At 63.2% G+C, this 22,443-nt stretch overlaps 2 protein-coding genes across 2 annotated transcripts; one reads left to right on the top strand and one right to left on the bottom strand.

The window, feature by feature from the left end:
- Positions 1-11,332: 11,332 nt before the first annotated feature.
- Positions 11,333-13,352, top strand: CCDC33 (coiled-coil domain containing 33). The gene is made up of 8 exons (XM_069026113.1): positions 11,333-11,618; positions 11,698-11,786; positions 11,934-12,065; positions 12,211-12,283; positions 12,598-12,719; positions 12,883-12,966; positions 13,076-13,165; positions 13,290-13,352. Exons 1-8 carry the CDS (start codon positions 11,333-11,335, stop codon positions 13,350-13,352), a joined length of 939 nt encoding a protein of 312 aa, XP_068882214.1.
- Positions 13,353-13,385: 33 nt separating this feature from the next.
- On the bottom strand, positions 13,386-18,392 carry CYP11A1 (cytochrome P450 family 11 subfamily A member 1). The gene is made up of 9 exons (XM_069026126.1): positions 17,993-18,392; positions 17,269-17,424; positions 16,917-17,116; positions 16,009-16,212; positions 15,628-15,788; positions 14,500-14,666; positions 14,311-14,389; positions 14,025-14,216; positions 13,386-13,837 (listed from the first exon to the last, which is right to left on the bottom strand). The coding sequence occupies exons 1-9, from the start codon at positions 18,235-18,237 to the stop codon at positions 13,715-13,717; spliced, it is 1,527 nt and encodes a 508-aa protein (XP_068882227.1). The 5' UTR covers positions 18,238-18,392; the 3' UTR covers positions 13,386-13,714.
- Between the last annotated feature and the right edge of the window lie 4,051 nt (positions 18,393-22,443).

The following is a 22,443-nucleotide window of genomic DNA, read 5'->3' as shown; positions in this document are numbered from 1 at the left end:
ATAACTCATTCCAGGGATTCCAGCTCCCTCCTGTGTCCCAGCCTTTCCTCCCGCCCCACAAATAACACCGGGATTTATGGGACGAGTCGGATAAACCCATGGATGAGCGTTAAGCCTAATTCCCTAATTGTTGGGAAGATGGGATAAGCCGGGATTTACATCTCTGAGGGAAAAAAGGGGAGGGAAAAACCGCGGATTCACGGAAAATTCCGGTTTTCCCTCTTTTTTTCGGCCGGCAGGAATTTGGGATGTGTTCACCTGCCGGGCTGGATGCCCCCATGGAGCGCAGATATTCCCATGGGATGAGGGTTGGGATGGGGCGGGGGGGCTGGGACAGCTTAGGGTGGGAGAAATGGGGGGAAAGGGGGGGAAAGTGGGAAAATCTGGGAAAAATAGGGGGGAAATGGGGGGGAATTTCGGGAAAAATAGGGGGAAATGGGAGGGAAATTCGGGAAAAATAGGGAGGAGAAAATGTGGAAAAAATGGGGGGGAAAAGGGGGGAAATTCAGGAAAAATAGAGGGGAAATGGGGGGAAAATCGGAGGAAAAACAGGGGGAAATGGGGAAAAACGGGGGGAAAATGTGGGAAAATCCAGGAAAAATAGGGGAGAAATGGGGGGAAATCCAGGAAAAATAGGGGGGAAATGGGAAAAAATCCGGGAAAAGTAGGGAGGAGAAAATGTGGGAAAATGGGGGGGAAATGGGGAGGAAATCTGGGAGAAATGGGGGGAAAGCCAGGAAAAATAGGGGGGAAATGGGGGGAAAATTGGAGGAAAAACAGGGGGAAAATGAGGAAAAACGGGGGGGAAATGTGGGAAAAAGAGGGGAGAAATGGGGGGAAATTCGGGAAAAATAGGGGGGAAATGGGGGAAAATGTGAGGGAAAATAGGGAGGAGAAAATGTGGGAAAAATGGGGGGAAATGGGGAGGAAATCTGGGAGAAATGGGGGGAAATCCAGGAAAAATAGGGGGGAAACGGGGGAGAAAACCGGGAAAAATAGGGGGGAAACGGGGGGGAAATCTGGGGAAAACAGGGGGGAAATGGGGAAAAACGGGGGGAAAATGTGGGAAAATCCAGGAAAAATAGGGAGGGGGAAAATGGGGGGAAAGGGGGGAAAATGTGGGAAAAATACGGGGGAAATGTGGGAAAATGGGGGAAATCCAGGAAAAATAGGGGGGAAATTGGGGAAAACGGGCGGAAAGGAGGGGAAATATGGGGAAAATGTGGGATAAATTGGGGGGAAATGCGGAAAAATGTTGGGAAAACGTTGTTTTTCCCCCTCTAGCCCTAAAACATTCCCGAATCCTCTGGCGCAGCGGTTTTTGGGGGCCGTTTTGGGGCCTCCTGGTGCGGTTTTGAGTTTTGTTTTTTTTTTTTCCCCAGCCTGGAGAGGGATTGATCCCAGCAGCTGGAATGAGGCGGATCCATCAAAGGCTCCCGGAGCGATTTGTTCCGTAAATATTTTTATTTAAGAAAAAAAAAAACCAACATTAAAAAATCCTCGGATTGAGCAAACACGGGAAGGAGGGGGAGCGGATGAAAGGATCCGAGGCAGAGGGAGCTTCAGAGGCTTGGAAAAGATCAGGGAAAAAGGGAAAAAAAAAAAAAATCCTATTAAAAAATCAGCAGCGGGAGCCGGGAATTTCAAAGCTTCCGTGGTTTCCTGATGTGCATTCCCAGCTTTTCCTCGGGAAGCGGAGAGCTCCGGGTGGGATTCAGGGAGCAGAGGGAGGGGGTTCCAAATCCTTTCAAATCCCTGGAATGCCGTCCCTGGCGGGATCGGGGCTGCGGGGGCTTTTCCAGGTGGATCCAGCGGGGTGGGAGCAGGGAATGGAAGCGGCTCCTCCGTGGAAAATGGGTGGGAGGAGGGAAGGGCCCTAAAAACCGCGGGATGCGGGATTCCACAGGCACGGGAATTCCACGGGGGAATTCCGGGGGCACCCGGGAGATCCCAAAATCCACACGGGGAATTCCGGGTGATGCCAAAATCCACAGGAGAGATTCCAGAGGCGCCCAGGGGATCCCAAAACCCCCATGGAAAAATTCCAGGGGTACCCAGGAGATCCCAAAATCCTCACGAGAGATTCCAGAGGCGCCCAGGGGATCCCAAAATCCCCACGAGAGATTCCAGGGGAACCCAGGGGATCCCAAAATCCACACGAGAGATTCCAGAGGCGCCCAGGAGATCCCAAAATCCACACGGGGAATTCCAGGGGTGCCCAGGGGATCCCAAAATCCGCACAGGGAATTCCGGGTGATCCCAAAATCCACACGAGAGGTTCCAGGGGCGCCCAGGGGATCCCAAAATCCACACAGGGAATTCCAGGGGCGCCCAGGGGATCCCAAAATCCGCACGAGAGATTCCAGAGGCGCCCAGGGGATCCCAAAATCCACATGAGGGAATTCCAGGGGCGCCCAGGGGATCCCAAAATCCAAACGGGGAATTCCGGGTGATCCCAAAATCCACACGAGAGATTCCAGAGGCGCCCAGGGGATCCCAAAATCCACACAGGGAATTCCAGGGGCACCCAGGGGATCCCAAAATCCGCACGGGGAATTCCAGGGGCGCCCAGGGGATCCCAAAATCCACACAGGGAATTCCAGGGGCGCCCAGGGGATCCCAAAATCCAAACGGGGAATTCCAGAGGCTCCCAGATGATCCCAAAATCCGCATGGAAAAATTCCAGGGGTACCCAGGGGATCCCAAAACCCCCACGAGAGATTCCAGGGGCACCCAGGGGATCCCAAAATCCACACGGGGAATTCCGGGTGATCCCAAAATCCCCACGAGAGATTCCAGAGGCGCCCAGGGGATCCCAAAATCCAAACGGGGAATTCCAGGGGCGCCCAGGGGATCCCAAAATCCACACAGGGGAATTCCAGAGGTGTTTAGGGCCGTGGGACCCTCAGAGAATGATCCAGGGAATTATTCCCGGGAATTTGGGAAATAAACTCCCAAACCGGGCTGGGATGGGGAGGGATTGGGGTATCCAGGGGCTCTGGCAGCTTTGGAAGCGGGAATGGGGTGTGGAATGGTCGGGGGGATGCAGGAGGGGAAATGTGGATTTTGGGATCCCCTGGGCGCCCCTGGAATTCCCCGTGTGGATTTTGGGATCCCCTGGGTTCCCCTGGAATTCCCCGTGTGGATTTTGGGATCCCCTGGCTGCCTCTGGAATTCCCCGTGCGGATTTTGGGATCCCCTGGGCACCCTGGAATTCCCTGTGTGGATTTTGGGATCCCCTGGGCGCCCCTGGAATTCCCTGTGTGGATTTTGGGATCCCCTGGGCGCCCCTGGAATTCCCCGTGTGGATTTTGGGATCCCCTGGCTGCCTCTGGAATTCCCTGTGTGGATTTTGGGATCCCCTGGGCACCCTGGAATTCCCTGTGGGGATTTTGGGATCCCCTGGGTGCCCCCGGAATTCCCTGTGTGGATTTTGGGATCCCCTGGGTTCCCCTGGAATTCCCCGTGTGGATTTTGGGATCCCCTGGGTTCCCCTGGAATTCCCTGTGTGGATTTTGGGATCCCCTGGGCGCCCCCGGAATTCCCCGTGTGGATTTTGGGATCCCCTGGGCGCCTCTGGAATTCCCCGTGCGGATTTTGGGATCCCCTGGGCACCCTGGAATTCCCTCATGTGGATTTTGGGATCCCCTGGGCGCCCCTGGAATCTCTCGTGTGGATTTTGGGATCCCCTGGGCACCCCTGGAGTTCCCTGTGTGGATTTTGGGATTGCCTGGGTTCCCCTGGAATTCCCTGTGTGGATTTTGGGATCCCCTGGGCGCCCCCGGAATTCCCTGTGTGGATTTTGGGATCCCCTGGGCGCCCCTGGAATTCCCTGTGTGGATTTTGGGATCCCCTGAGCGCCCCCGGAATTCCCCGTGTGGATTTTGGGATCCCCTGGGCGCCCCTGGAATTCCCTCATGTGGATTTTGGGATCCCCTGGGCGCCCCTGGAATTCCCTGTGTGGATTTTGGGATCCCCTGGGTTCCCCTGGAATTCCCTGTGTGGATTTTGGGATCCCCTGGGCGCCCCTGGAATCTCTCGTGTGGATTTTAGGATCCCCTGGGCACCCCTGGAATTCCCTGTGTGGATTTTGGGATCCCCTGGGCACCCCTGGAATTCCCCATGTGGATTTTGGGATCCCCTGGGTTCCCCTGGAATTCCCCGTGTGGATTTTGGGATCCCCTGGGCGCCCCCGGAATTCCCTGTGTGGATTTTGGGATCCCCTGGGCACCCTGGAATTCCCCGTTTGGATTTTGGGATCCCCTGGGTTCCCCTGGAATTCCCCGTGTGGATTTTGGGATCCCCTGGGCGCCCCCGGAATTCCCCGTGTGGATTTTGGGATCGCCTGGGCGTCCCTGGAACCTCTCGTGTGGATTTTGGGATCCCCTGGAATTCCCGGCGTGGCTTTGGGGCTCGGAGCCGCTCCGGGGAGGAGTTGCCAAGGGGAAGTTTTGTTGTAGCAACAACTCCCGGCAGCTCCGCGCCTCCCAAATCCCTTTTCCAGCAAAAATAAAACCCTGGGAAAAGCAGCTTTTCCACCCGCTCCAGCCCCCCCGGCATGGCCGTGAGTGCCCGGGATTCCCGGGAAGCGCCCGGGAATGGGAAGTGTTCGTTTGGGACCGCGGGAGCCTGGAAACCCCCGGGGCAGGGCTGGCAGCGGGGCTGGGACACTCTGGGAATGGGAAAGGCCGGGAGCGGGAATGGGACAGCGAGGGACTGGGAATGGGAATGGGACAGATGGGATTGGGAATGGGAACGGGAATGGGAGAGCGAGGGATTGGAAATGGGAATGGGAATGGGACAGATGGGAGCAGGAATGGGAACGGGAATGGGACAGCTAGGGATTGGGAATGGGAACGGGAATGGGAATGGGAATGGGACAGCTGGGATTGGGAATGGGAACGGGAATGGGACAGATGGGAGCGGGAATGGGAACGGGAATGGGACAGCTAGGGATTGGGAATGGGAACGGGAATGGGACAGCTAGGGATTGGGAATGGGAATGGGAATGGGACAGATGGGATTGGGAATGGGAACGGGAATGGGACAGCGAGGGATTGGGAATGGGAATGGGAATGGGACAGATGGGATTGGGAATGGGAACGGGAATGGGACAGCGAGGGATTGGGAATGGGAACGGGAATGGGACAGATGGGATTGGGAATGGGAATGGGAATGGGACAGCTGGGATTGGGAATGGGAATGGGAATGGGAATGGGAATGGGAATGGGAATGGGAATGGGACAGATGGGGTTGGGAATGGGAATGGGACAGCCTGGGAGAGGGAATGGGAATGGGAACGGGAATGGGACAGATGGGAGCGGGAATGGGAACGGGAATGGGACAGCGAGGGATTGGGAATGGGAATGGGAATGGGACAGATGGGAGCGGGAATGGGACAGAGAGGGATTGGGAACGGGACACGCTGGGATCAAGAATGGGAACAGGAATGGGACAGCCGGGATTGGGAATGGGACACACTGGGATCAGGAATGGGACAGCCTGGGAGAGGGAATTGGAACAGGAATGGGACAGCCGGGATTGGGAATGGGACAGCCAGGGACAGGGAATGGGACAGCCTGGGATCGGGAATGGGAACAGGAATGGGACAATGCAGGATCGGGAATGGGACAGCCGGGATTGGGAATGGGGCAGCCTGGGAGAGGGAATGGGAACAGGAATGGGACAGCCGGGATGGGGAATGGGAACAGGAATGGGACAGCCGGGATGGGGAATGGGAACAGGAATGGGACAGCCGGGATCGGGAATGACGCCCTACCACAGTCCCTTCTCCTCCGCCGTGAGTGCCGGGCGGGCACGGGGACGTCCCCGGTGTCACCAGGGCAGCGGGACACGGAGCCGGCTGCTCCAGGGGACACCTGGGGACATTCCCTGCCGTGCCGGGGGTGGACTCCACGGCCTTTAGGAATTCCATGGCTCAAAGTCCGGAATTCTCGGTGTCCCCATCGGCAGGAGAAGTGTCCCCATCCCTCTGGCTGCACCCTGGTGTGTCCAGGCTCCGGAGGATTTGGGGCAGGGCTGGATCCCAATCCCAAAGGATCCCAAAGGATCCTGGCCAAGGTGTTCTGCTCCGGGGGAAAGCCCGGAGAGCACTCCCGGCTGGGAGGATGGATGGGATGAAGGAACCGGCTCGTCCCCAGCCCGCTCCTCATCCTCATCCCCATCCCCATCCCCATCCTCATCCATCCCCATCCTCATCCATCCTCATCCCCATCCTCATCCCGATCCTCATCCTGATCCTCATCCTCATCCATCCTCTTCATCCTCATCCTCATCCATCCTCATCCCCATCCTCATCCTCACCCTCATCCTCATCCTCATCCTCATCCCCATCCTCATCCTCACCCTCATCCTCACCCTCATCCTCACCCTCATCCTCATCCATCCTCATCCTCATCCCCATCCTCATCCTCATCCATCCTCACCCTCACCCTCATCCTCATCTTCATCCTCATCCTCATCCTCATCTGCATCCTCATCCCCATCCTCCTCATCCCCATCCTCATCCATCCCCGTCCTCATCCATCCTCATCCATCTTCATCCTCATCCTCCTCATCCTCACCCTCATCCTCATCCTTATCCTCACCCTCATCCTCATCTTCATCTTCATCCTCATCCTCATCCATCCCCATCCTCATCCATCCTCATCCATCTTCATCCTCATCCTCATCCTCCTCATCCTCATCCTCATCCTCATCCTCATCCTCATCCTCATCCTCATCCATCTTCCTCTTCATCCTCATCCTCATCCATCTTCATCTTCATCCTCATCCTCATCCCCATCCTCATCCTCATCCTCATCCTCATCCTCATCCTCATCCATCTTCATCTTCATCCTCATCCTCATCCTCCTCATCCTCATCCTCATCCTCATCCTCATCCTCATCCTCATCCTCATCCATCTTCCTCTTCATCCTCATCCTCATCCATCTTCATCTTCATCCTCATCCTCATCCCCATCCTCATCCATCTTCATCTTCATCCTCATCCTCATCCCCATCCTCATCCTCATCTTCATCCTCATCCATCCCCATCCTCATCCTCCTCATACTCCTCCTCATCCCCATCCTCATCCTCATCCATCTTCATCTTCATCCTCATCCATCCCGATCCCCATCCCCATCCCCATCCTCATCCTCATCCTCATCCATCCCCATCCTCATCCATCCTCATCCTCCTCATCCTCATCCTCCTCATCCTCATCCATCCTCATCCTCATCCATCCTCATCCTCATCCTCCTCATCCTCATCCATCCTCATCCTCCTCATCCTCATCCTCATCCTCATCCTCATCCTCATCCTCATCTTCATCCTCATCCTCATCTTCATCCTCATCCATCTTCATCCCCACCCATCCTCATCCATCTTCATCCTCATCCTCCTCATCCTCATCCCCATCCCCATCCTCATCCTTATCCTCACCCTCATCCTCATCTTCATCTTCATCCTCATCCATCCCCATCCCGATCCTCATCCTCCTCACCCTCACCCTCATCCTCATCCTCATCCTCATCCTCATCCTCATCCTCGTCCTCGTCCTCATCCCCATCCTCATTCTCATCCCCATCCATCCTCATCTTCATCCCCATCCCCCTCATCCCCATCCCGATCCTCATCCATCCCCATCCTCACCCTCATCCTCATCTTCATCCTCATCTTCATCCCCATCTTCACCCTCATCCTCACCCTCATCCTCATCCATCCCCATCCTCCCCCTCGCGGCTGTTCCCTGCCAGCTGCTCCCGGACGCGCTGTCCCTGCCGGCCCTGGAAGCCGTGGGAAGTTTCCCGCCCGGCCAGGAGCCGTTCCCGCATGGAGAGCAGAGGTGTGGGGGCAGCTGTGGGATCGAGTCCTCCTTGGAGCGCTTCCCTCCTCCATCCATCTCTGCCCCACTCTCCCATCTTTACCAATCCCAATCCCTAATGGCTCCTGCCCCATTCTCCCGCATCCCAATCCCATTCCCAGTCCCAAAAGGCTCCTGCCCCACTCTCCCACCCTTCCCAATTCCAATCCCAATCCCAAAAGGCTCCTGCCCCACTCTCCCACCCTTCCCAATCCCAATCCCAATCCCAAAAGGCTCCTGCCCCACTCTCCCACCCTTCCCAATCCCAATCCCAATCCCAAAAGCCTCCTGCCCCACTCTCCCACCCCTCCCACATTCCAATCCCAATCCCAAATGGCTCCTGCCCCACTCTCCCACCCTTCCCAATCCTATTCCCAATCCCAAAAGGCTCCTGCCCCACTCTCCCACCCTTCCCGATTCCATTCCCAATCCCAAAAAGCTCCTGCCCCACTCTCCCACCCCTCCCACATTCCAATCCCAATCCCAAAAGGCTCCCGGCTCCCACAGAGCGTTCCCCAGCTGGGTTTTCCCGGTGTTTCCCAATCCCAAAAGGCTCCTGCCCCACTCTCCCACCCCTCCCACATTCCAATCCCAATCCCAAAAGGCTCCTGGCTCCCACAGAGCGTTCCCCAGCTGGGTTTTCCCGGTGTTTCCCAATCCCAAAAGGCTCCTGCCCCACTCTCCCACCCTTCCCAATCCCATTCCCAATCCCAAAAGGCTCCTGCCCCACTCTCCCACCCTTCCCAATCCCAATCCCAATCCCAATCCCAATCCCAATCCCAAATGGCTCCTGCCCCACTCTCCCACCCGTCCCAATCCCATTCCCGATCCCAAAAGGCTCCTGCCCCACTCTCCCACCCTTCCCGATTCCATTCCCAATCCCAAAAGGCTCCTGCCCCACTCTCCCACCCTTCCCAATCCCAATCCCAATCCCAATCCCAATCCCAAATGGCTCCTGCCCCACTCTCCCACCCGTCCCAATCCCATTCCCGATCCCAAAAGGCTCCTGCCCCACTCTCCCACCCTTCCCGATTCCATTCCCAATCCCAAAAAGCTCCTGCCCCACTCTCCCACCCCTCCCACATTCCAATCCCAATCCCAAAAGGCTCCTGGCTCCCACAGAGCGTTCCCCAGCCGGGTTTTCCCGGTGTTTCCCAATCCCAAAAGGCTCCTGCCCCACTCTCCCACCCTTCCCAATCCCAATCCCAAAAGGCTCCTGCCCTACTCTCCTGCATCCCAATCCCAATCCCAAAAGGCTCCTGCCCCACTCTCCCACCCCTCCCACATTCCAATCCCAATCCCAAAAGGCTCCCGTCTCCCACAGAGCGTTCCCCAGCCGGGTTTTCCCATCGTTTCCCAATCCCAAATGGCTCCTGCCCCACTCTCCCGCATCCCAATCCCACTGACACTTCCCTCCACATCCCAAAAGGCTCCCGGCTCCCACAGAGCGTTCCCCAGCTGGGTTTTCCCGGTGTTTCCCAATCCCAAAAGGCTCCTGCCTCACTCTCCCACCCTTCCCATTCCCAATCCCAAAAGGCTCCTGCCCCACTCTCCCACCCTTCCCAATCCCAATCCCAATCCCAATCCCAAAAGGCTCCTGCCCCACTCTCCCACCCTTATCAATCCCATTCCCGATCCCAAAAGGCTCCTGCCCCACTCTCCCACCCCTCCCACATTCCAATCCCAATCCCAAAAGGCTCCTGCCCCACTCTCCCACCCTTCCCAATCCCATTCCCGATCCCAAATGGCTCCTGCCCCACTCTCCCCCCCTTCCCAATCCCAAAAGGCTCCCGGCTCCCACAGAGCGTTCCCCAGCCGGGTTTTCCCAGTGTTTCCCAATCCCAAAAGGCTCCTGCCCCACTCTCCCACCCTTCCCAATCCCAAAAGGCTCCTGCCCCACTCTCCCGCATCCCAATCCCACTGACACTTCCCCCTACATCCCAAAAGGCTCCCAGCTCCCACAGAGCGTTCCCCAGCCGGGTATTCCCGGTGTTTCCCAATCCCAAAAGCCTCCTGCCCCACTCTCCCACCCCTCCCACATTCCAATCCCAATCCCAAAAGGCTCCCGGCTCCCACAGAGCGTTCCCCAGCCGCGTTTTCCCGGTGTTTCAGTGTTCCCTCTGTCCCTCCGCAGGCCCCCGGAGCTCCCTGCGGGCCCCCGGCAGCCGGTGAGTGGTGGCGGTGGGGACCGGGGGGGACGCGGGGGTGGCCCCAGGGCGGGTCCTGGATGCCAGCGAGGGGAGGGCTGGGAGGGCACGGCCCTCGGGCTTGGCTGGAGCTTTCCCTCGGGAATGAAGCGGATCCCGGATTTCCGCAGCTGCCGGAGGACGTGGAGGAAGGATTGGAGCCCCTGGATGCTCCTGCCCCCCCTTTCCCTTGTCCCCAAGGTCCCCTGGGGCTGTCACCGCCCTCCCCGAGCCCTCGGCCACCGGCCAAGGCCATTCCCGAGGCCGGGAGCGGGGCCAGGGAGCCGCAGGCACGCGCAGCTCCCTCCGGCCAAGGTCCTGCTTTTAGGGATCCAGGATAATTCCTCAGGGAATTCTTTCCCCCTGGCACCCCATATAGGGGCCAAAAAATTCCAGGGTCATCTGTTGGAAACGTTCATCCCTCTGTTGTTCTTCACCCCATCCCTCCTTTAAAGACCTGGAAAGCCCCAAAAAGCTCCGAGTTTGGGAATGGCCCAGGCTCACATCCGTGGGAGATTCCCACAAAGGGCTGGTTGGAAAAAAAGGGGGGAAAGGAGGGAGAGGGGGAAGGTTTGGAAGGACAGAAGGAAGGGTGGTTGGAGATGGAGGGATGGATGGATGGATGGATGGATGGATGGATGGATGGATGGATGGATGGATGGATGGAGGGATGGATGGATGGATGGATGGATGGAGGGATGGATGCAGGGATGGATGGATGGATGGATGGATGGAGGGATGGAGGGATGGAGGGATGGATGGAGGGAGGGATGGATGGAGGGATGGATGGATGGATGGACGGACGGATGGATGGATGGATGGATGGATGGATGGATGGATGGATGGATGGATGGATGGATGGATGGATGGATGGAGGGATGGAGGGATGGAGGGATGGATGGATGGAGGGATGGAGGGATGGATGGAGGGATGGATGGATGGACGGATGGACGGATGGATGGATGGAGGGATGGATGGATGGATGGATGGATGGATGGATGGATGGATGGATGGATGGATGGATGGATGGAGGGATGGATGGATGGATGGAGGGATGGATGGATGGATGGATGGATGGATGGATGGATGGATGGAGGGATGGAGGGATGGATGGATGGATGGACGGACGGATGGATGGATGGATGGATGGATGGATGGATGGATGGATGGATGGAGGGATGGATGGATGGATGGATGGATGGATGGATGGATGGATGGATGGATGGAGAAGAGGATGGATGGTGACAAGAAGAGGGGACAATCAGGACATTTTGCTCCTCCATGGTGCGTCTGACCCTCATCCCGAGCCCACCCCCGGGAGCCAGGGGGGACATCCCTGCGCTGCCCGGCGGTGCCAGGCTCCGCTCTGGGCTCCAGGGGCTTGGCAGCTACCGCCTGGCGCTGCAGAGGATGGCGGGGGACCTGCTGTCCCTGCGCCGCCGTGTCGCCAGCCTGGAGGCGGAGAACGGGCACCTGCGGCACAGCCTGGCACAGCTCCGGGAGCCGGGCCAGCTCCGCCACGCCGACCTGGACGTGATGACCCGGGAGGAGCTGCAGGACAGGCTCGGTGAGCGCCGGGCACGGGCAGGGGCACGCTGGGCACTGCCAGCTCCGGCCGGTGACCGGGACGTGGCGCGTCCTTGCAGCCGCCCTGGGGCGCGAGCTGGTGGCAGGCGCGGCGGAGATGAGGGGGCTGAGGGATCGCGTCCAGCGGCTGCAGAACGAGCTGATCCGGGTACGGAGGTGGGCACGGCCGGCAGCGGGGCTGGAAAAGTGGGGGCACGGCCCCAAAGTGCCCGAGAGCCGCCAGGCCCCGGCCACGAGGCTCCCCCAGGTGATGATGCCCCAAGGCTTGAGAATTCCCGGGGTGTTTTCCCCGCAGAAAAACGACCGGGAGAAGGAGCTGGTGCTGCTGCAGCGGTGCCACCGGCAGCAGCAGCTGGCACTGAGGAGGTGCCAGGACAGGGTGGCCAAGGCCAGGGGACTGGAGCAGGCGCTGCGGCAGCAGGAGAAGGCGAGCGGGGGACACGGGCTTGGGGTGACAAGGATGGATCTGGGGGCACGAGGAGCCCCTCTGGCCCCTGCCGGCCCTCCACGGGGTGGTCACACCACCCTGGCATCGCGCTGGGGACACGGGGACAGCTGTGCCCTCCGCGCAGGTGATCGAGGCCATGGAGCGGGTGCTGCGGGAGAAGCCGGCCGGGCTGGGCAGGAGCACGGAGAGAGCCGCGGGTGCGTTCAGGAGGGGACAGGGACCCTCAGGGATGTCCCCAACCCTCAAGGATGTCCCCAACCCAGCTGGGATCTCCCTGGGATTGTCCGGGGCAGGAGCATGGAAGGACCCGCGGGTGGGTGCGGAGGGGACAGGGACCCTCAGGGATGCCCCCAACCCTCCCTGCCGTGATCCATGCCAGGGGATCCGTCATTCCCGAGCCCCCCAGCCCCAATACCCCGGCACGGGAGCGGCCGGGGCTCGCTGTGGGCCCCGTCCCTGCTCGGCGAGGGGCACAGGACACGTCCCGCTGTCCCCCCACGCCACCCCACAGGTGACAGCCTCTGCGGGGACGCGCTGGCGGCGCTGCTGGCCGAGAACCGGCGGCTGCGGGAGGAGCTGGCCAGACCCCCCCGGGCCGCGGCCGCCGCTGCCCCGCGGGCCCCGGCGCTGCTGGTGAGACTGGGGAGGGGACGCGGGGCTGGCACAAGGGACAGAGCCGGCAAACAGCACCGGGGGCGTCTCCTGGGGGGCACCGCGGGCTCCGTGGGGCGGCAGCAGCGGGGAGGGGGGCGACCCAGCACCGCCTTTGCCAGTCCCGCTCCTTCCGTGCCCACAGGGTGTCCTGGGGGGCACGGAGAAGCTGTCGCTGCTGGCCAGGCTGGAGGAGTCACAAGCCCGCGGGCGGGTGCTGGAGAGGCAGGTGGGCACCACCGCCCTGCGCCCCACTCCGTGGGGGGGGGTTTGGGGGGCCGGGCAGCTGTGGCCTCCGTGTTTTGGGGTCTGTCAGCGCGCTTTGGGGTCTGTCGCAGCTGGAGGAGGCGGCCAGGAGGTGGGGCCGGGAGAAGCAGGAGCTGGGGACGCGCCTGCTGGAGCGGGAGCACGGCCTCCCCCTGGCCTCGGTGAGCGCCGGGGGGACAGGGACACCCCAGCATCCCCAGTGTCCCCAGTATCCTCCCTGCCCACTCCCAGAGAGGGGGGAATTGCATTTAAGCCTCCCCAAAACCTTTCCCTGCCCCCCCCCAGAAGCTGCCAGCGATTTCCGTGCCCCCCCGGAGGCCACGCCAGGCGCTGCCCCCCCTGCCCTGAGCGCGCAGAGACGGAGACACCCGGGGCTGGCGCAGAGGAGCTTTTCCATGGGATCAGCGACAGAGGGAATCACGGGCGAAGCGGAACATTCCAGGGGGTCAGAGGAGCGCGGCCGCGGTCCCGCTGTGAGCCCGGGGACCCCCACGGAGCCGGAGGGACCCCGCGGCCATCCCGCGCTCCGTGGGGTGGCTCCGCTTTATCTCCCCCGTGGCGTAAGCGCAGCCTTGAGCCAAGGCAGGGACGCGGCCGCCAAGGATGCGGCCCTGGAAGCGTCCCAGCTGTCTCCAAACCCCATCGCGGGGCCGGGACGCGGGGGGTGCCCCCAGAGGGGGTCGGGCTGGGTGTCCCTGGGGCGGCGGCCCTCACGCCTGGCACTCGAGGGGCCGCAGGGTCAGGTGGATGGGTTTGTCCGGGATCAGGATGAGGTCGAACTTGGTCCCGATTTCCACGGCTCTCATCGTTTCGATCTTGAAGTTCTCCAGGATCTGGGGCGGAGGAGGACAGAGGGCATGGAGCTGGATGGGGTTTGGTGTGGGGCAAGGTGTCCCTGCCCACCTGCCGGGGCCCTTCCCTCCCCCCGAACCATCCCACGGCTCCCTGGGCGCAGACACCCGCTCGCCGCCCGCCCCGCTGTCCCCGCCGTCCGCGGTGTCCCCTCCGCGGGCCACTCACGTGCATGAGGAAGAGCTGCATCTCCAGCTCGGCGATGCGGCGCCCCAGGCACTGGCGCGGCCCGAAGCCGAAGCTCAGCCCCTGGAAGGGCTTGGGGCCGGCTGCGAGCCAGCGCTGCGGCCGGAACTGCTCCGGCTTCGGGAACACGGCGGCGTCGCGGCCCATGGCGTACAGACCCACCTGCACCAGCGTCTGTGGGGCGGCGGCGGCTCTGTGGGGCCGGGACGGGGGCGGAGCACCCCCGCTGCCCCTCCCACCCCGCCCCGCGTCCCCGGGGGTGGCTGACCTTGGGGGGGATGCGGTAGTCCTGCAGGATGACCTCGTGCGTGGTGTACCTCTGCAGGGTCACGGCCACCGGGTGCAGCCTGCGCGACAGTGCCGCGGGAGGGGCTTCGGGGACAGCCCGGCCCGGACAGTCTGGGGGGGCTCCTCCTCGCCCGGGGGACTCCTCCTCACCTGGGGGACTCCTCCTCACCTGAGCGTCTCCTTGATGGCGGCCTTGAGCAGCCGGGTGGATTTGAGCATCTTCTCGCGGTCGCCGCCCGCCTCCCGCTTGGCTGCCAGGACCTCGGCCCGCAGCTGCTCCTGCACGCCCGGGGACCGCGCCAGCTCGAACATGGCCCACTGCAGCGTCATGGAGGTCTGGGGCACAGCGACAGCGGCAGCGCTGCCAGGACCTGCTCTCTGCCCGGGTCAGGCTGCCAGGACCTGCTCCCTACCCGGGTCAGGCTGCCAGGACCTGCTCCCTGCCCTGGTCAGGCTGCCAGGACCTGCTCTCTGCCCGGGTCAGGCTGCCAGGACCTGCTCCCTGCCCGGGTCAGGCTTCCAGGACCTGCTCCCTGCCCGGGTCAGGCTGCCAGGACCTGCTCTCTGCCGGCCTCAGCGCTGCCAGGACCTGCTCCCTGCTGGGGTCAGGCTGCCAGGACCTGCTCCCTGCCGGGGTCAGGCTGCCAGGACCTGCTCCCTGCTGGGGTCAGGCTGCCAGGACCTGCTCCCTGCCCAGCCACTCTGCCTTGACCTACACCAACCAGGACCTTCCCCCTGCCCTACTTAGCATCTGCCGGACCTGCTCCCTGTCTGACTTAGCACCTGCCAGGACCTTCTCCCTGCCCAACCTCCCTGTCCAACTCAGCACCAACCAGGACGTGCTCCTTGTCCAATTTAACACTAACCAGGACCTTCCCCCTGCCCAGCCACCCTGCCTGGATCGACACCAACCAGGACCCTCTCCCTGCCCTACTTAGCACCTGCCAGGACCTTCTCCCTGCCCTACTCTGCACCAGCCAGGACCTGCTCCCTGTCTGACTTAGCACCTGCCAGGACCTTCCCCCTACCCCAATCCCAAATGGCTCCTGCCCCACTCTGCCACCCTTCCCATTCCCAATCCCAAAAGGCTCCTGCCCCACTCTCCCACCCTTCCCAATCCCAATCCCAAAAGGCTGTTGCCCCACTCTCCCACCCTTCCTAATCCCATTCCCAATCCCAAAAGTCTCCTGCCCCACTCTCCCACCTTTCCCATTCCCGATCCCAAAAGGCTCCTGCCAGGACCTTCTCCCTCCGTGCCCAACTCAGCACCAGCCAGGACCCCGTCCCTGCCCCGTACCGTGTCCACCCCTCCCGCCATCATCTCGGTGACGCTGGCGCGGATGTCGTCCAGGGGCAGCTTGTCGCGCAGGATGAGGTTGCAGAGGATGCCCATGTACTCCTGGGTGCTCTTGCGCCGCAGCCGCAGGTCCCGGTACACGTTCTGGATGCACTTGTCCGCTGAGGGGACGCCCGGGGGACAGGGAGGGAGGCAGGGAGGGACATCAGCGCATCGCTGCCCTGGCAGCGCCCCGTGTGCCTTCCCTCAGGGTGCTGCCCGCGCTCTGCCCCTCGTCCCGGCGGTGAAACCCTCCCTGCCCCGGCCCGTGGGACCCCCGCGGGTGCCGCCACGCCGGCAGTGGCCCCGGGTGGCACGGGGAGGTGGCGGGGCGGCACTCACCCTGGCAGAAGATGGCATCCCAGGCCTGCACGTGGTCGCGCCAGGTGCGGGTGTTGAGGCGGCGCAGCAGGGCCGGCGGCAGGTACAGCATGGGCGCCGTGGTGTGGAACATGCGCGTCACCGCCTCGATGAAGCGCTGCGCCTCGGGCTGCACGAAGTCCTGCAGCAGCCCCAGGCGCTCCCCGTACAGCACGTGGCACACGGCTGGGGACAGGGATCGTCAGGGGCCTGTCCCCGTCCCCATGGCCACCTCCAACCTTCTCCATCCTGCACATGGCACACGGCTGGGGACAGGGATCGTCAGGGGCCTGTCCCTGTCCCCATGGCCACCTCCAGCCTTCTCCATCCTGCACATGGCACACGGCTGGGGACAGGGATCGTCAGGGGCCTGTCCCCATCCCCATGGCCACCTCCAACCTTCTCCATCCTGCACACAGCTGGGGACAGGGATCGTCAGGGGCCTGTCCCTGTCCCCATGGCCACCTCCAACCTTCTCCATCCTGCACATGGCACACGGCTGGGGACAGGGATCGTCAGGGGCCTGTCCCCGTCCCCATGGCCACCTCCAACCTTCTCCATCCTGCACACGGCTGGGGACAGGGATCGTCAGGGGCCTGTCCCCATCCCCATGGCCACCTCCAACCTTGCCATGGCTACGGAGACCTGGCCTGGCCTCCTGTTTGCCCCTGAGGGCTTGGGTTGGGTTGGTGACCAGCTGGTGACCAGTAAATGATAAAAGGGGGTTTTATCAACAGCGTTGAGTTGCTCTGGGCTCGTCAGGGGAGGGGATATCGCGCCTGGAGAGGGGACATCCCTCTGCACCCTCTGGCTCTGGGGAGAAGCTGTTGGCTGATCCCTGAGGACGGGGCTGGACTTTTTGGGGTTTTTGGGGCAGCCATGGCACTCACACTCGAGGGCGAAGCGGAAGAGCTCGTGGCTGAAGTCGGCCGTCCAGCACTCGCGGCCGCTCTGCTGCGCCTGGGCCCGCGCCCGCCGCACAAAGTCCTCGCCCACCTGGCTGAGCAGGGGCACGAAGCCAGGCACCACCTCCGGGGCCAGCACCTCCTTGTTCAGCATCAGCCGGTCCGAGCGCCAGGCCTCGCCCGTCCTGGTGGCATGGAGCGCGTGGGACAGGGGGACAGGCGGGATGCCACCCCCAGAAGCGCAGCCAACGTCCCCATCGCCCTCCAGCCCCTCCTCGCACCCCACGCTGGCACTGCTGGCCGCGACAGCAGCCCGGGTTTGGGATGCCCCACTCACTTGAGCAGCACCCCGTAGGGTTTGTTGCGGAAGTCACGGTAGGCCACCCACGGGGGGACGCTGAAGCGCTCGGGCAGGGCCCCCTCGGCCTGGAACAGCGTGGCCGCGTCCCCGGGGCTGATGATGTTCACGCTCTCGTAGACGCCCAGCTTCTCCCTGGACAGGGAGCAGGGGGTCAGCCCCGAAATCACCCACCCCACACCGTCAGTGTGTTCTGTCCTGGAGGATCAGGGCATCAGGGGGGGCATGGAGAGGGTGCAGGAATCAAATCCCACTCCCTTCCTGCTGGCATCCACACCCTGGGGAGATCAGGGAGTTATCTCAATGTCCTGCATCCACAGGGCACTGCCCCACATCCGTGTCCCCTCCTGACCCTCACGATCCCTGTCCCCTCCCGGGGCACGGGGTCTGTCCCCTCCCGCCCCACAGTCCCTGTCCCCTCCTGTCCCCTCCCAGGGCACAGCACCTGTCCCCTTCCACCCCGCAGTCCCTGTCCCCTCCCAGGGCACAGCACCTGTCCCCTTCCACCCCGCAGTCCCTGTCCCCAAGCCTGGCCAGGCTCCCCCAGCAGCTCAGCCCCCAACCCCCGATCCCTCTCCAGACCCGAACCGGCAACACCGCTGGGCTGGGGACCGGGCAGGGGGGCGCGGGGAGGGGACACGGGAAGGGGACACGGAGAGGGGACACGGGGAGGGGACACGGGGAGGCCCAGCCGCCCCCTCACCTGTAGATGGGCCCGAACTGCCGGAACTTGCGGGCCATGATGAGGTGCAGCTGGCTGGGGCCGCCCTCCTGCCAGAAGCGGTACAGGTTGAGCCACCCCGCTCGCCACTCGCCCGGTACCTGGTTGAAGGGACGCGGAGCCGAGGGGACAGCGGGGACAGCCCCGCCGAGCCGGCGGCACCGCGCGGCTGGGACAGGGGGACATCCCCGCAGGGCTCCGGGCGTGGTGGCAGCGCGGGCGAGCATGGGGAGGGCGGCCGGGAGGGACGGGAGGCCTCGCTCTTATCCCCAGCTCAAGGAGAGGCTCCCGCCCGCCTCCCGGCAGGGACGGCCCCCCCCGGGACGGGGACAGGCGGCACCGGGCACGGGCACGGCGTGGTCCCCTCGCAGCGCCGGCCACAGGTGACACGGCGGCCTTGGGAGAAACGCGGAATCTGCCCCCAAAATGATAACAATGCTCGGGGGGAAGGGCGGGGGATAGAGGGGGTGGGCCACAGCACGGGGCAGGTCACCCCGGCCTTGGGGACAGCCTTGGGGGCTGCTGGCCAGGGTCACCCCGCGACGGGACGGCCTTGGGGGCTCCGTGCCGCTGCTGGGGGGGTCTCACGTGCACCCTCGCCAGGACAGGGGCGCTGGGGGGGCGGGTCCGGCATTCCTGGGCTCTGTCCCCAATCCCAAACACCCCCTGGCAGGAGGGAAAGGCTTTTGGGGTGTCGCGAGCTGGGCACAAAGCTGCAGCCTCGAGGGTGGTGGCAGACAAGGTCCCTTGTCCCCGGGCACGACAGCTCGCACAGGCGCCAGTCCGCGGTGGGGCTGGGGGACAATGGGGAGGCGGACGCGGGGGGTCCCTCGGGCCTCTCTTTGGGGTGTCCCCGGCACAGGGACGAGCAGCGGGGTGGCCGCAGAGCCGGGAACGCTGAGCGGGGCTGGCGGCGGATGCGACGTCGGCGACGGGCACCGGGGGGCGCGCCGGGCCCGTCAGTGCCACCGCGCGGGGACAGCAGCGGCTTGTCCCCCTCCGTCCCCGGCAGAGCGTGGAGCCTGTCCCCTGCCGGGGCACAGGGGCTGTCCCCTCCTGCCCCACGGTCCCCGTCCCCTCCTGTCCCAGCCCCCATTGCTGTCCCAGCACGAAAACCCCGCTGGCTGCAGGCGCAGCCCGGAGCAGCCCCGCTCCTCGGGGACATGGGGACACCGTGCCACCCCCTCCTTCCCCCCTGCGCTGTCACCGGCCTGGCTGGGACCCAGCCACGGACACGGCGTCAGGGCCCACGGGGGGACACGGAGGGACACTGAGGGACACGGGGGGACACGGAGGGACACGGGGGGACACTGAGGGACACTGAGGGACACGGGGGGACTCTGGGGGACACGGGGGGACACGGAGGGACATGGGGGCACACTGAGGGACACGGGGGGACTCTGGGGGACACGGGGGGACACGGGGGGACACGGAGGGACACAGAGGGACACGGGGGGACACGGGAGGACACGGGGGGACACGGAGGGACACAGAGGGACACGGGGGGACACGGGGGGACTCTGGGGGACACGGGGGGACACGGGGGGACACGGGGGACACGGGGGGACACGGGGGGACACTGAGGGACATGGGGAGACATGGAAGAACACTGTGGGATATGGAGGGACACGGAAGGACCCGAAGGGACATGGAGAGACACGGGGGGACACAGGGGGACACACGTCCCCATGCTGAGCCATTGTCCCCACCCCCGAGGTCACAGCCCCCATCACTGCGTCACCTCTGCACCCCTTCCCAGCACCGTCACAAAGTGTGGGGACACCCCAGCACCCCGTGCCTGTCCCCGGCGTGACTCAGGGGTCCCACGGGGTCCTGCCCGTGTCCCCTCTTGTCCCCCCACCCCGCGAAGCCGCCGAACTTTCCGCCACGCTCAGAGCACGGAGGAAACGCCACGGCTGTGTCCCCTCGCCTGGGGGGCTCTGACGGGAAGCGGAGGGCGGCAGGAAGCGGTCGGAGGTGCCAAGGCACCCACGGCGACACCTTGTCCCCAGCCGCGGTGACAAAAGCGCGCTGCCCCCGCCGCCGGTGCGTCCCGGCTGGTTCGGGATGGCGGAATGGAGCGCGTCACCTCTCCCGCGTGGCCTTGTCTCGGTGCCACCCACGCTGGGGACAAGGACGGGCCCTCAGCAGCGCTTTCGTCGCGCGGGGGAGGTGGCACCGCCCGCTTTCGCTCTCCACCCGCGGGGTTTTCCGGGCGGTGGCGGTGTCACCTCCGGGGCGAGCGGGTGACAGCACCGCCACCTCTCCCCCCGTCAACCCCCGCTGGGACCCCCCCGCTCCAGCGCAGGAATTCCGGAACCGGGGCTGGGAATGCCGTGGCTGCGGGGATTCGGGGCAGGGAAGGGGGTTCGGGGGAGGAGCTCATCCCTGTGGCATCTCTGCCCCCCCGGAGCCCATGGGATGGGCCGGGATGGGGCTGGGATGAGGCTGGGATGAGCCGGGATGGGGCTGGGATGGGGCTGGGATGAGGCTGGGATGAGCCGGGATGAGCCAGGATGGGGCTGGGATGAGACGGGATGGGGCTGGGATGAGCCAGGATGGGGCTGGGATGAGCCGGGATGGGCCGGGATGGGGCTGGGATGAGCCAGGATGGGGCTGGGATGAGCTGGGATGGGCCGGGATGGGGCTGGGATGAGCCAGGATGGGGCTGGGATGAGCCGGGATGGGCCGGGATGGGACTGGGATGAGCCAGGATGGGGCTGGGATGAGCTGGGATGGGCCGGGATGGGGCTGGGATGAGCCAGGATGGGGCTGGGATGAGCCAGGATGGGCCGAGATGAGCCGGGATGGGGCTGGGATGGGGCCGAGATGAGCCGGGATGAGCCGGGATGGGCTGGAATAAGCCGGGATGAGCCGGGATAGGCCGGGATGGGGCCGAGATGAGCCGGGATGGGGCTGGGATGGGGCCGGGATGAGCCGGGATGAGCTGGGATGGGGCCGGCTTCAGGCACGGGGGGCTGGAGGTGGAAATGCTCGGAGGGGACGATACGGGGATGCTGTCGCATCCTTGGGATGCTGAAATCCACCTGGGAAAAGGGGCGTGAAGCTGCTGCTTTGCTTCCCGACCCTAAACCACACCCTGCATCCCTGTGTGGGTCCATCCCGCTGGGATCCCCGCTGCTCGCTCCCATCCCCTGGCAAGGGCGGGGGCTTTGATGCATTTTCCACCAAATCCCCCTCAAGCTCCCCCAGATCCCCCCAGGACACTCCCCAATGCCCCAAAATCCCCCTTAAATGACCCAATTCTCCCCCAAATCCCCAAGACCTCTCCACAACGCCCCAAACCCTCCCCTCCAGGAACCCCCACCATCCCCCTCCAGCCGCCCCAGGATCCTGCAGGGATTTCATCCCGGGCTCTTCCCCGCTCTCGGGAGTGGATCCACTCACGGACGGGCGGCTGGAAAATCCCAGGGGTGAAATCCCGCCCAGGAACCCCCCGTGATTCAAAGCGGGGCTGGGAGCGGGGGAAACTCATTTTGGTCATATTCTGCTGAAAACGAGAACGTTTCGGCTGCAGACAGCTCTGCCCGGAGGGTTTTCCCTGGGATGGCAGGAAGGGATGACCTCGCACAGGGTCATCCTCCCCCTCAGCATCCCTCAGGAATTTGGAGATGTTTGGGATCCAGAGGATGGAGAGAGCCGGGAGCAGCTCGGATGTGAAATTCCGCCTCGCTTTTTTTCTCCTCTTTCATGAAACTGAATCTCCTTTCACCCATTTGTTGCCAGACTCCCAAGTTTCCAGGCTGACGCCCGGTTTTTGGGGTGTCCCGCCCCATGGGATGCGTTCTCCAGGCAGGACCACCCCTGGGGGATCTGGGAGTGGGAATCCACGGCTGGGAAGGGCAGAGCCTTTGTGTGCGGGGCTGCGGGCAGGAGGAACGGGGCCGCAGCGTGGGATGATCCCGTGCTTGACTTCCCCCGGTTTCTCCCGGGCCGGCTCATTTCCCGTAAACTGCCGCGTTTCCCGCTCGGGCCCCTCTCCCTGCTTCCCCTTGTCCCACCCGGATCACTCTCGGGTCCCCACTCGGGATCCCGGACCGCAGCAAAGCACAGGGACACCTGTGCGAGGATAAATGCCGGAATCCTCGGGAAAAGCGGGGAAACGGCCCCAAGGCAGCCGATAATCCCTGCAAGTAGAGCTGGCATTCCCGGCCGGGAAAACCGGTCGGACAAGGGGTGACAGCAGCTGGGAGCGAGCCGAGAGCGCGGCGGGGTTTCAGGCAGCTGGTCCTGACACTTGGAATTCCTGGATGGAGCCATAAACGGATTTATCCTCCCTCTGTGGGAAGGCGCGGCCGGGATGCAGCAGCGCCTCTCCATCCCTGGAATCCTGGCTCGCGTGAATCCAGGGGTATCCCGATCCCAGCGGAAGGGATCCGCTCCCCCATCCCAGCAGGAAAAGATTCCCAGAG

Source organism: Aphelocoma coerulescens, chromosome 10 (genome assembly GCF_041296385.1).
Source record: "Aphelocoma coerulescens isolate FSJ_1873_10779 chromosome 10, UR_Acoe_1.0, whole genome shotgun sequence".
In the NCBI taxonomy this organism is placed as follows: Eukaryota; Metazoa; Chordata; class Aves; order Passeriformes; family Corvidae; genus Aphelocoma; species Aphelocoma coerulescens.
This window is presented reverse-complemented; position numbering and strand designations above follow the sequence as displayed.

What these genes read in the sequence shown, in the direction of transcription:
- CCDC33 (XM_069026113.1), top strand. Translation starts at nt 11,333, where the DNA reads ATGGTGCGTCTGACCCTCATCCCGAGCCCACCCCCGGGAGCCAGGGGG. An exon ending in TGCAGAACGAGCTGATCCGG is followed by an intron (nt 11,787 to 11,933) that starts GTACGGAGGTGG and finishes TTTTCCCCGCAG; the next exon opens with AAAAACGACCGGGAGAAGGA. An exon ending in GAGCACGGAGAGAGCCGCGG is followed by an intron (nt 12,284 to 12,597) that starts GTGCGTTCAGGA and finishes GCCACCCCACAG; the next exon opens with GTGACAGCCTCTGCGGGGAC.
- CYP11A1 (XM_069026126.1), bottom strand. Translation starts at nt 18,237, where the DNA reads ATGCTCGCCCGCGCTGCCACCACGCCCGGAGCCCTGCGGGGATGTCCC. An exon ending in GCCATCAAGGAGACGCTCAG is followed by an intron (nt 14,390 to 14,499) that starts GTGAGGAGGAGT and finishes ACTGTCGCGCAG; the next exon opens with GCTGCACCCGGTGGCCGTGA. An exon ending in ACTACCGCATCCCCCCCAAG is followed by an intron (nt 14,217 to 14,310) that starts GTCAGCCACCCC and finishes GCCGCCCCACAG; the next exon opens with ACGCTGGTGCAGGTGGGTCT.